At 30.4% G+C, this 13,485-nt stretch overlaps 3 protein-coding genes across 3 annotated transcripts; 1 reads left to right on the top strand and 2 right to left on the bottom strand.

The window, feature by feature from the left end:
• Positions 1 to 829: 829 nt before the first annotated feature.
• On the top strand, positions 830 to 1,489 carry LOC141705074 (uncharacterized). Its single transcript, XM_074508146.1, has one exon. It carries the CDS (start codon positions 830 to 832, stop codon positions 1,487 to 1,489), a length of 660 nt encoding a protein of 219 aa, XP_074364247.1.
• A 6,039-nt stretch (positions 1,490 to 7,528) lies between these two features.
• LOC141705073 (uncharacterized) lies at positions 7,529 to 8,558 on the bottom strand. Its single transcript, XM_074508145.1, has one exon. It carries the CDS (start codon positions 8,556 to 8,558, stop codon positions 7,545 to 7,547), a length of 1,014 nt encoding a protein of 337 aa, XP_074364246.1. The 3' UTR covers positions 7,529 to 7,544.
• A 1,351-nt stretch (positions 8,559 to 9,909) lies between these two features.
• On the bottom strand, positions 9,910 to 13,390 carry LOC141705091 (double-strand break repair protein MRE11-like; the record flags this gene model as incomplete). Its single annotated transcript, XM_074508163.1, has 6 exons — positions 9,910 to 10,435; positions 10,740 to 10,934; positions 11,443 to 11,557; positions 12,692 to 12,945; positions 13,056 to 13,124; positions 13,373 to 13,390. Coding segments are annotated over 6 exons (684 nt in total), but the record flags the coding sequence as incomplete, so codon positions are not given.
• Between the last annotated feature and the right edge of the window lie 95 nt (positions 13,391 to 13,485).

The following is a 13,485-nucleotide window of genomic DNA, read 5'->3' as shown; positions in this document are numbered from 1 at the left end:
AATTCGCGAGCTGTTCACGAGTTAACTGGCTGTTGAACCTGACCACTGGAAATTCACCCCGGCACGGGCGGCCCCGACCGTTTGGCCGGCTCTACTAATACGACAGCCAACCATTACTACTACTAGGTTCTCAAATAAAGTAGAGCTCCCAAGTAAAAAGTTTATATCTTTAACATGAAGTAACAGAAATTGCCTCAGAAGTTAATACAATAGCTTAACAAAAGAAATTTATCAGTAACTAGTCCATATTTGTCAAGTGTAATACATAAACAAGCAACATTTGTAAAGAAAAATAATGGCAGTTGGTCTGTGATCTCAGATGATAGGCAGTTGGTCTGTGATCAACCATATAAGTCATTTTTCACCATATTAGAGTCACTTTGCACCCTATAAGAGTCACTTGCCACCATATTGATACAATTAACATGTTAACATCATGAACATCCAATTTAGCTTCGTTTTAGCACACTTTGATATTTCATAATAGGACTCAACTTTGGGCCACATTTTGACTCTAATCAACTATGTAAGTCATTTTTCACCATATTAGAGTCACTTTGCACCCTATAAGAGTCACTTGCCACCATATATTTGTAAAATTAACATGTTAACATTATATAAATCCAATTTGACATCCTTTTACCATCTCTTAGTGCCACTTTCATACAAGTCAATTTTGTTCCACATTTTGGCTCTAATCAACCGTGTAAGTCACTTTTCACCATATTAGAGTCACTTTGCACCCTATAAGAGTCATTTGTCACTATATATTGATACAATTAATATGTTAACATCATGTACATGCAATTTGACATTCTTTAACCATCTCATGATTGTCCTAAAATCAGCAATTGACGTACTCTTTGCCACACATGGTCCGAGCATATCGCGTATTCGTGGTCAAGGTTTTGACGGGGCTAGTAATATGAGCAGACATATTAGTGGGCTAAAAAATTTAATACTAGCAGAAAATGCATCTGCCTTTTATGTGCATTGCTTTGCTCATCAATTGCATCTCACACTTGTTGCAGTTTCAAAAAAGCATGATAAAATTTGCTCATTTTTTAACCATCTAGCATCTTTGGTGAATTTTGTTGGGGCTTCTTGCAAGAGAAAAGAATTAGTCCGGGTGAAACAAATAGAAAAGTTAGCTGAAGAAATATCCCAAGGCAATCGAATGACTGGTAAAGGCTTGAATCAAGAGGCAGTTCTTAAACGTCCAGGAGATACAAGATGGGGTTTGCATTATCATACAATTCTAAGTGTGATTTCTTTATTTTCACCGGCACTTGATGTGCTTGAAAAAATAAAAGAAATGCCTTCCTTTCATGAAAATAAAGGAGAGATTTATAGACTTATTGATTCAATGAATGACTTTGAGTTTATTTTTCTATTGCATTTGATGAGAAAAGTTTTAGGAATCACAAATGACTTATCACAAGCACTACAAAGAAAAGACCAGGATCTTGCTAATGCTTATGTTTGGTAAATGTATCGAAGAAAATGTTACAAACATTCAGAGATGATGGATGGAATGAGTTAATTGTTGATGTTTCCAAATTCTGTGAAAAGTTTGAGATCAATGTCCCAGATATGGATGCTATCTCTATGCCTCGTGGCAGATCAAGACGTAAACTGCAAAAAGTTTCTAATAAACACCACTTCAAGATTAGTTTGCTGAATACTATAATTGATTATCAATTGCAAGAGATGAACGAGCGTCTTGATAGAGATAACATGGAGTTACTTTCCTGCATATCATGCCTAAATCCGCAGAATTCTTTCTTAACTTTTGATAAGTAAAAATTAGTTCAATTTGCAAGATTTTATCCTTCAGAATTTGATCAAATTCATCTTCTATCACTTGAAGACCAGCTTTCTAGCTATATAGTTGACATGAGAAGTAATGCCGATTTTCAAAATTTGAAGGGCATCCATGATCTTGCTCAAAAAATGGTTCAAAAATAAAAAGATATTGGATTTCCTTGGGCTTATATGTTGATAAAATTGTCACTAATTCTACCGGTTGCAACTGCAACAGTTGAGAGAGGATTTTCAGCAATGAAACTTGTTAAAACTACGCTTCGGAATAGAATGGGAGATATTTGGTTCAATGATTGTTTGATAACATATATTGAGAGAGATATTTTTCAAACAATTGAAAATGAAGAAATTATGAAACGATTTCAGAGTATGAAAGATAGGCTGATGATCTTGTAAATATTTATGTTCATTTGCTCTTTTGCTTATATTTGTTGATTTGATTACAATTTTTTTTCCGGCCCCCCTTAAATTGAAACCTGGATCCGCCACTAGATAGGCACTAGATAGGCTTCTGGTAGCACAACCATAAGAAATTATTAAAACGGATCACAATTCGATTTTTAAATGAAGTGAAAGGGCTCCCTAGCTATCTCAAGACTTGTACCACTTCTAGGATATTATTAGCTTATGCTTTATAAATAATTAAATATTCACTCTTAAGAAAACAGTGTATGTTCACCTCCAAAAATATTCTTGAACTAAACTTTACCTATACTTCTATAATTAGCTCTATAACCCGTGCGAGGCACAGCATGTTCTAAAATATTATAATTTTTTTAATTAATTTTGATGTTTTTTTGGCATATTTAAATATTTAAATTAATGGTAAATATTGAGAATTATCAACCTTATTTTGCTATATGTTGTATTTGAAAAAAATTTCTAATAGCAGTTATATTATTGTTGACTTGCCTCTTCATATTTGATACTATATAATAAATTTTTTTGTGTTGTATTGGGGTAATTTTGTGTAATACACGTGCATAGTGTAGTGTATATGTGACTATATACTATACACGTGACAAAATATATTTTGAACTGTAAAATACGTTTTTTGTATTATACTGATAAGAATTTTATGTAATATTACAAAAACATGATGATATATATGTGATTATATTATTGTCTATTTTATAAGTATTTGATGTTTAAAGTATGCCATAAAAAATCGTATTAAATGTTAAAAATTTAAAAATATTATGTTTTGCAAGTGTACCCTAAAATTATTTGGTGATGATTTCTCTTAAACCACAATTAATTTAATACATGTTACTAAAAAATTGATGTAATTTTTATGTGAATAATTATTCGAGATATCTAATTCTTAATTAAATTTATCACATATTAAATTTTATATCATTGAAAATAACATATGTATACATATATATGTAAGTGTGTGTAGCTATTAATTATAAAATAATTCATATACTTTAATGAAGATTAGCTATTAATGAATATTAAATACGAAATAATAAATAGGACAAGGGTTAAAATAGTCATTTCACATTGAATAAATTGTCTCACTCAACCCCATTTGCTCTATTATATATATAACTAGCATAATAACCCATGCGAGACACGAGTCATTTTTTAGAGTTTACTTATGCAATATACAATTATAATATTTTTAGCTATTTTTTTATTTGTAAATATTGTACAATGTCTAACGTATATCAAATACAAGTTGATTATTTATCAATATGTATTATTTTCATACAAAATATTACCAAATTACACAACGTTTCAAATATAGCTCATTAAGCAATATATATATATATATATATATCTATTCTTGTTTGTGTTGTATAATTTGTATTCAGTGTTCTAAAAATCCCTGATTAATCCTTAAAAAATATTTGGCCGATCTATTTTTTGAAATCCGATTAATATTTATAAATTATTTTTGAATTATATAATTCAATAAATAAGGTAAATATATTATAAATTATTAAAATATTAAATATATCCGATTTTTGTTTCGATTAATCCCCGATTTGTCGATTAATCCCTAATCGGTACCTAAACCGATTAGTACCGATTACCGATATTTATAACCATGTTTGTATTTAATGAATGAATATAAAAAGGGTAGTCAGTGTACGTTTAAAACGAAACGATTAAACTTAATCTATAGAACGTCATTAGTATGTTTACAAAGAAAAAGCTAAAAATAAACATAAATGTCGTATACACAGTTGACCAAAAATTTTAAATTTTATTTAAATAAAGTATATGTAGTGGGTTATATTATTACCGAGTTCACTAATAACTTACAATTAACTTACTTAATTTGAAAAGATAAAAAATTCATAATTGAAGTCAGAATGACTTGCAATCATAATATACAATAATATAAAATTTACACTACTATAAAAGTTGATTTTAATGAAAAATGTTAGTTTTTAAAATTCAACATATGTATGTATGGAAAAATGTTAGTTTTTTATTTACACTACTGTTAAAAAAGTAAGATTAAGTTATGTGTGTGTGTCAACATGTAAATTATCGTATATTATATTTTTTAGTAAATTAAGATGGTTTTAATTATTTATATGCTAAATATCTTATTTGTATACATGTATAATCATTATTAACATCTAGTGAGACAATTGATTACTTAAATAATATGAATTATTCAAAAATTAAAATTATGTAATAAATAAATAGATTGCAATAATATATATATATGGTATTCACATTATTACTGACAAGCAATCCATATCTATTTTTTACGCAACCGAGTATCAATCATGGTTATAACATAAAAATATATTATATATTGTAAAGACTTATTATTAATATTCAAGATTTTTTTTTTTCAATTCTTTATATGTGAAATACAATTCTTTAAAATTAACTGTACAAATATTCAAGTAACTATTTTTTTCGAAATTCAAGTAGCTATCTTAAAAGCTAAATAAAATACTAACTTAGCACACTTACATATTATGTGTATCATAAAAAGCACATGTGACAATATGGTGCAGTGATATGAGGTTGTATATGTGAATAAAATATGTCAAGACATTACTAAATTACACAACATTTCCAATATAGCTCATTAGAAAAATATATATATTCTTGTTTGTGTTGTATAATTGTATTTAATGAATGAATATAAACAGGGTAGTTAGTGTTCGTTTAAAATGAAACAAATAAATTTAATATGTAGAATGTCGTTGGTATGTTTACAAAGAAAAAGTTAAAAATTAACATATATGTTGAATATAGAGTTGACCAAAAAATTTAAATTTTATTTAAGTAAACTATATAACTGGTATATATTATTATTGAGTTCTCTACTAATTTACAATTAACTTACTCAATTTAAAAAGATAAAAATGAATAACTGAATTCAGAATTACTTGCAATCATAATATAAAATAATATAAAATTTACACTACTGTTAATATAAAAGTTGATTTTAATGGAAAATGTTAGTTTTTGAAATTTAACGTATGTATGTTTAGAAAAATGTTAGTTTTTTTACATTACTCTTAACAAAATAAGATTAAGTTTGTCTATGTTAGCATGTGAATTATCGTATGTTACATTTTTAGGAAATTACGTTGGTTTCAATTATTTATATGCTAAATATCTAATTTATGTACATGTATAATCATTATTAATATCTACTGATGCAATTGATTACTTAAAATAACATGTATTTATAATTATTCAAAAATTAAAATTATGTAATAAATAAATTGCAATAATTTATATATGGTATTCACATTATCACTCACAAACAATCCATATATATTTTTTACGCGACCGAGTATCAATCATGTAACATAGAAATAAATTATATATTGTAAGACTTATTATTGATGTTCATGATTTTTTTCAAGAATTTGAAGGAAAAATTATAATTATATTGTTATTTAAACTATTTTTAGTTTCTTTCATTACAACTCTAATATTTTTCATATAATAATTTGATAATATTGTATACTATTCTCCTAAAATTAAATATTTTTCAATTCGATAAAGTTTTATAAATATTAGTTGAACTGGTTAATTCCTTCAAATTATTGACCAATATTTTTTTAAATAGTATACAATGTATTGAATCAAATGCTACAATATAGTATAGATATAACTTTTATTTGAATAATTCAAAATATTAAAATAATTTAAAATATTTGTACAATATTATTCTGATCAATAAATATTGTTTATCTAAAAGATTTTTTTTAAAATGCTAGTTTTTATAAGTGAAAAATGAAAAATAAATCGATTTAATATAACATCATAATTTTAACAAATCTCGTGAGATCTCATATCAAATTTCAAATATTTTTAAAATCAGTACAAGTCCCAAAACACTATTGCGCTACTAGTGAAGTTAGTAATTTTAATACAAATAATCAGTTGACTTGATTCTATAAATACCTCAAACACATCAATTTATATTAATATAAGATATCAAAAAATTTCACATTATTGGTAAGATATTTTCGTCGAACTTGTAATTTAAATTTACTAAACGTAGAATATTACAATGTTTTTCGGCTAGTCATGTAGTCAAATTTCAAGTATTTTTTGAATAATGGGTCAAATTCTGATTTCAAATTCAAATAAACTAAAATTCATTGACACATTATAATTCGAATTTATCTAAATATTTAATACCAATCTAGATTATTTATATATAGGTGATTCTATTTTCAATATTTTCTTTAAAAATTATATATGTATATTTTAATTACTTTTTATAATTAAAAATATGGTAAAAATATCTGAGATATATTTTCAAACTAAGAAATAATAATAAATAAGATAATAATCCATTTGTGTACTATGCCTAAATTTATATATGAAATTCAGTTCTTTAAAACTAATTGTACATATATTCAAGTAACTATCACTTTTTTTGCGGAATTCAAGTAGTTATATTTAAAGTTAAATAAAATATTTCTTTCGCACACTTACATATTATATGTATGATAAAAAGCACATGTGACAATATGGTGTAGTGGTACGAGGTTGTATAGAAGAATGAAGCAGCTCGAGTTCGATTCTCACAAAACACAACTTTTATATAAATATTAAAAACATGGGTAATTTAGTCTTTTCAATGAGACTTTTTAATCTCAAAATATTATCCCCATGTTGTGCTATTATATATAGAAGAGATAGATTTAATATACCTTGAAGTTATTAATGTATAAAAATAACGAAGAAAAAAAAGGAATATAACAAGCAATGGAATTATTGTAGCAAGCCAAAAATAAGAACACACCAGATAGAAATTTATTAAAAGCAAAACAAATATCCTTCAAAGTTCGAAAGAATGTTAATAATAATATTTTTTTGGTGCAAAATGCTGAAAATATCCATTCTGGGAGTGTAGTGCTGAAAATATTCGTTTGGATACGCAATTGCCATATGATTATCCTGTTTTGTACTAAATACCCATTTGTGAAATGAGTATCCAGTTTTTATTTTTTTATATTTTTGTGATACGCATTTGGCAAATGCGTATCCCAATGATAATACGAAATGTGTATCTTTAATAATTTTCTTACATACCCAATTCTCAAATGCGTGTAATACGCATTTGAGCATATTTTCTGAAAATGGGTATTTTAAGCAAATTCAACCCAAAAATGGGTATTTTTAACCATTATCCTCAAGATTGATCCAAAAAACAACAAAAACACAGGTAACCAGCACTGTCACACAAATCCTTTCATCTGCTTCTCCTTGATTGGAAACTATGGAAAGAATGCACTTGACCACATGCCACCATTCTGCGCATCTCCATAAGGCATCATCATCTCCTCACCGCGACTAAATCCCAAATTCTGGCAGTGTTGCTGCTGGTTCTGCATCTGATCAGTACTGCTGTTCCCACTATTGCTGTTGATCCAGTCGCTGAACCAAGGCGGTCTCTGCTGCTGCTGCTGCATTGCTTCCATCTCGCCCTCTATAGCCTTTTCTTCCGTTCCATCAACACAATTAGCCACTCCTTTACCTTTCAACATTGCAGCAGCTGATCCCGAGCCACAGCCAGATCCAGAGCCAGAGCCAACTTTCCCAGTAGTAGTATTCTTTTTCTTAGCAGCCGATATCTGATCAATTCTTTTATAAATCTCCTTCAACTTGTGATCAATAAGCCAACCAAGATCATTCAAATCCGGGATCATCAAATTTTGTAAACCAATTTTCCCCGTCAAACACTGATACATAACCTCAATCATTTCCTTCTCCCTATTATCCTTACACTGTTTCTTCAACTGCTCATTAGCTTTCGCAATCCTCTGTCGCATAAAACTCTCCTGATTAACCATCTTCTTGCTCTGCTCCATCTCCGGCATTCGCTTAAACTGAGCCAACACACGCTGAACACCTTCTGTATTAGGCCACACTTCAGGTTGGGGCTCATACTGACTATAAATGATAGCACAAGCATCAATACCACATAAGGTACTCAACTCTCCAACCTTCTTCATCAGCCCCTTCTTCCTTTTCTTGAATGTCGCTTTTCGAGAAGCATCATTACTGATGAATGCTAACTTCACCTTCTTCTTGTCATGATGCCTTGTATGATTTTTGTAGAAAACACCAAACAGGGCAAGATCAAAGTATATGGAAGTTATGTGTTTATATATAACTCTTTTTTGCTCTTTCACTACTAAATAAGAAATGTGTGCATTTTTGTAAACGCATCTGAGATTTCTTTGCCAATGAGGCAAATCAATATAATTAAATTTCTTGATGCATAACATGAACACGCATTTATATGTTAAGATCTTTGTTTCTTCTTAATTTGTTTTTTGTACAAATTTAAATATTTAAAAAATTAAAAGATACATGGTTTTACACGTTTTCATGTCATTTGAGGTAAGTATAATTAGTTGTAATATCTAGCTAAATAAAAGTTTCCATAGTTAGGTAATAAATATAGAATCATTTTAATTGAAATATATAATCTCGTTATGATTTTCCAAATCGGTAAAATCGTAAAATTGTAATTACTTGCGTGATTGTTAAGTACAAATAATTAACGACTACATTTGAAAGTATGGTGTTCCCTTCTTCAAAATTTAAATCAAAGCCGAAACGAGCTGAGTTGGATATTACACGAACAGTACATATTTGACTATAATTTATAAGTTACTAATAAATCAGAATTACATATATTTTTAAAATTATTTTATTAATTACAAGATATCTTAAGCCACCTCGGAACGATATTTAGAATACAGTGACTTGTTTGGCTTTTGCCCGTCTGTAAAAAAGCGAGGGAGATATGCGATATCAAGGTATTTTGGGCTAAATGCAAAATGATACTGATACCGTATCAGTTTACGGATACCGATACCGATACCGTACCATCCTCTTTTCCTTCAAAAATAACATATTTGTTTTTTAAAAACTAACTTTTTAAAAATAGAGTAAAAATAAAATTTATTTCTTTTGATTAGTTTATCAAATAAATACGAGTAAATTTTTAAAAATGTTGAAATGTGTTATAAATCGAAAATCTTTTTCAATATAAGAAATGTAAAATAAAAACAAAAATCCAAAAAATGTAAAATAAAAACAGAAATGCAAAGTCTTTTTGTACAAAGTAAAAAACAAAATATAAAAAAAAGACAACAAAAGGGGTTGGTGTCAAATCAAACGATTATTCGTTTTATTCGTTATTCATGTTATTTGTCGTTCACCATGAACCGCCAACTCGCCGGACCGTTAAAATCGCCTAATTCGCGAGCTGTTCACGGGCTAACATTTTGTCAAATCGGCATGACACGCCTCGTGCAGCTTTACAAGCCGTTCACTAGTTAACTGGCTGTTGAGCCGGACCCGAAATTCACCCCAGCACGGTCTGCCGACCGTTTGGCCGGCTCTACATACGACAACCAACCATTACTACTACTAGGTTCTCAAATAAGTAGAGCTCCCAAGTAAGGAGTTTATATCTTTAACATGAAGTAACTAAACAGAAATTGCCTCACAGAAGTTGATACAATAGCTCAACAAAAGAAATTTATCAGTAACTAGTCAATATTTGTCAAGTGTAATACATAAACAAGCAATATTTGTAAAGAAAAACAATGGCAATTGGTCCTGTAATCTCAGATGATAGGCTTCTGGCAGCTCAAAACAAAAAGTTGCTTCAAATACAACTAGAACTTATTCACATGATATGTCTGTTAATTTTCATCTATTGAAGGCCTTAAAAAGCTGCATTAGAATAGTCATGCATGGCTTAATTCCTCGAAAGTATAACTATGCTGTTACGATATACAGGGTCCGGAAATGCAATTGCATTCCGTGCTCCCCCCCTGTGCCATCTTCATCAAGGGCTTCTCACATACGGCAGGAAAGCAAAAAAAAAAAGAAAGCATTTTGTTACTACCATCACATGAGAATTACAACCAGATGAAACGCCGCACAAAAACATTCCCGTCTTAAACCCTTTCTTGATTCTAATGACGAGTGAGAATACTTGAAAATTTTGTTTGCTATTCATAGAACACAAAAGTTTCACACAGATGCATGAACCATTCAATTGCAGGGCTGGCCAACTTCTGCAGGAGAGAGCTGTTCACACTGATTTATATACCTACCTTCTCAGGGCACCATAGTTTCTTGTTACCTACATACAGAACTTGTTAGTTTGTAGCATAGTCAAACTGTTATTATTTGGTAGGAAATGTTTTCATGTGAAAAGGGCTTGTAAATAACATTAGAAAATATAAGTAGCCAGATTCATAAATTAAGCATACAAATTTTAGCATTCCCAAGAATTTAAGCAAATGGTTGTCAAAAGGAGAAGTCTAAAGTAAAAATAAGTATAGCTTTACAAATCTGAACAGAATTTGCTGAATAAATTAGAAGAGTAATTTATCATCCCTTTGAAAGAGAGCTTAAAGTAACACTTGCATACAGATTTTACTTACCCGAGTTTGAGAGGCAGGTACTTTTTTTGTTACATGATCATCGTCGTCATCATCATCATCATCTCTGTTCATCATCATTCGTTGTATTGAAGATGTTACGGAATCTGTTTTCTTTCCCCTCTTGGAGGAAGATCCTCTACCTCTTCCTCTTGGAGCAGCAGGTCTTTTGCGGCTGTTACCTCTGACATCATCATCCTTTCCAAAGAAAACACATCTTACTTCAAGCGTTTATTAAAAGTAAGCAGCATAGAATTTGGTTTGCAGCAACATTAAAGCAAGAAACTAATTTGGAGCAACATAATTTAAGCATGACCTATTACAAGTTCAGAGCAAAACCATCATCTAACCATCATTGATAAAGTTCACAATTTTGTTGCAAACTAATTTCCTGGGTACAAGCTAGTAGTAATTGGTTCTGCAATTGATATCAAAGTAGCAAGGAATGTCGGTAAAAGAAGAACACGAATGCAATTACAAACGTTGCTACCTGGTACCGACATTTTATATAGATTATGAATGTAATACAAATGTTGCTACCTGGTACCGACAGTTTATATAGATTATGAATGTAATGTGTAATGCACATAGCTAGATATCCACTTATTGATAAACTTCTTTGGTACATTACTTGGTTGACAGGGAAACAAAGAGAAACAATAAGGACAAGTTGTAAATAGTAAATTTTTTAGAAAATGATCCATACCGGACTGTCATCAACCTCGTTATATTGCACATCTTCATCGCTTGAAGCAGAATCTACGTTCTCCTCCTCTGCAGCAATACTTCTTACTGAAGCCGTAGCAGCAACTGATGCAGATCTGCATTCAATAAATAAATCTGTGAATTTTTACAGAAAATTCATGAAGGACATCCAAGCGACTGGGTATAAGAAACACCAATCATGAAGTGCTTGGTTCTGTACTATAGACTTCATCACCCTTTCCTTGTAATTATGGTCGCTGAAATTTTAGCAATACAGTACTCCAGGGGATCCAGTAACAAATGGGAAAGCACTTTAACTATTAAAACATAAAGTACTCTGGACAATCCAGTAACGGATGGGGCAGACTGAAGGTGATATTATGCATCACATCAGCAAAGTGGTTATGTAAATATGATAATAAAGCCCACAGGGACAGTGTAAACTAGCAAAAGTACCAGTCCAATACCACCCTCTTTTGCTTTCTAATATACATGACTCATTAGCCAAGTTGGTCAGTTACAAACAAAAAAAAATCTTTATAGTTAAATCTATTCTCCTAACAATTCTAGGACATCTTGTTGCTGTAAAGGTATGGATTAACAATGAGTCATAGCCCTCAAATACAAAAGAAATGATATTTTCTCAATGCTACTATAAAATTCTAATTAAAATTAGTTAATGCTGAAAAATTGGTACATGTACCTGCAATGCTTTTGGCATACAGAAAAATAACTTGCACCTTCAGACGTATTATTCTTCATCAGTATTTTTAATGAATTTTATGTTAGCTCAGAAGGAAAAAATGCTCGGGGATAAATTCTTATTCCTTTACTGGCAGAAAAAAACAATTTTTATGAAGGTTTTGTCCTTTTATAGGGCCAACTTTAACTTTTTGATATCAGTAAATTTGAACATCCAATTTCGACCTACACTGCATAAGACGCACACTAGGCAAGCATTCAGTGTCTTATTTGACAAATAAATGATAGAGTGAATATAGCATACATACCAATGCTTTTGTAAATATATTGAAGTCTTTTACCATTACAGCCTAGTGAGTAGAGATTCTGTGTCCCAAAAGAATTTGTCCCATCCACAAATGTTCGGACACTTGTTCATTTGTATATATATACCAACAATATAAATTACGTAAGAGGTGTAATATCACTCATAGATGGGATACACGAGTAATTTACTTTTTGGAAACAAGAATATATCTAATGTACTACTACTAGCTCTGAAACTATACCTTCCTGAACGTACACCCATAGATGCATCCAGAGTTGTCTGCTTCAAATTAGAAGAGCCTCTGCCTCTTCCCCTACCCCTGCTGCCCTTTCCTCTGGCAGGCTTACTAATTTCAGGAGCATCATGAGAGGACCTAAAAGATTGTGATGCCACTTTCCTGCCTCTGGTGGCAGACTTTGTACCATATAATTGAGTACTGTCCTCATCATCACTGAAAGATACTGCACTTCCGGCTGCTTTGGTACTTCTAATATTCTACATACAGAAGAACACAACACGCCAAATGTGCAACAAAAGCATTGAATACAGCAGAACAAACCCAACCAGATGCAAATCTTAAATAGCTTAATGTGAGATTAAACTACCTCTAATGACTGTCCACTAGATGTGAACTGCGCGGGGTCTTTAGAATGCGACCTTTCTTTCACACGTTCCTGCACAAGATATATCAGTTATCATGTCATATATTAAGGCCACTAAAATTTTCATATGCCATCTTGCATCTGGATGGTATTAGAACATCAGGCTGGTTTAGGACTGATCACCAAGTCCCGTGGATTTCTTTCGGGATATTAATTTTATATTATCATGTATAAAAATTGCAACAAAAAGTAGTTGTATATTTAAAGCTATATCACCTAACCATTAATTTGCAAATATCATAAGAATCATAATTACTTGCCTGTAAGCACTCTCCAACCTTGGGACAATAAGATCTTCTCTTCAAACAGAGTATCGAATCTCGAGCAATTTTCCCTGGTAAGCAATAATACTAAATTTCATACAAATTATGTG

Source organism: Apium graveolens, unplaced genomic scaffold (genome assembly GCF_009905375.1).
Source record: "Apium graveolens cultivar Ventura unplaced genomic scaffold, ASM990537v1 ctg8522, whole genome shotgun sequence".
NCBI classification, from domain to species: Eukaryota; Viridiplantae; Streptophyta; class Magnoliopsida; order Apiales; family Apiaceae; genus Apium; species Apium graveolens.
The sequence above is the reverse complement of the archived record's forward strand: the minus strand, read 5'-3'. Positions and strand labels throughout refer to the sequence as shown.

Bases quoted from the DNA above. Each gene is read 5' to 3' on its own strand.
- LOC141705073 (XM_074508145.1), bottom strand. From the start codon at position 8,558: ATGTTATGCATCAAGAAATTTAATTATATTGATTTGCCTCATTGGCAA.
- LOC141705074 (XM_074508146.1), top strand. From the start codon at position 830: ATGATTGTCCTAAAATCAGCAATTGACGTACTCTTTGCCACACATGGT.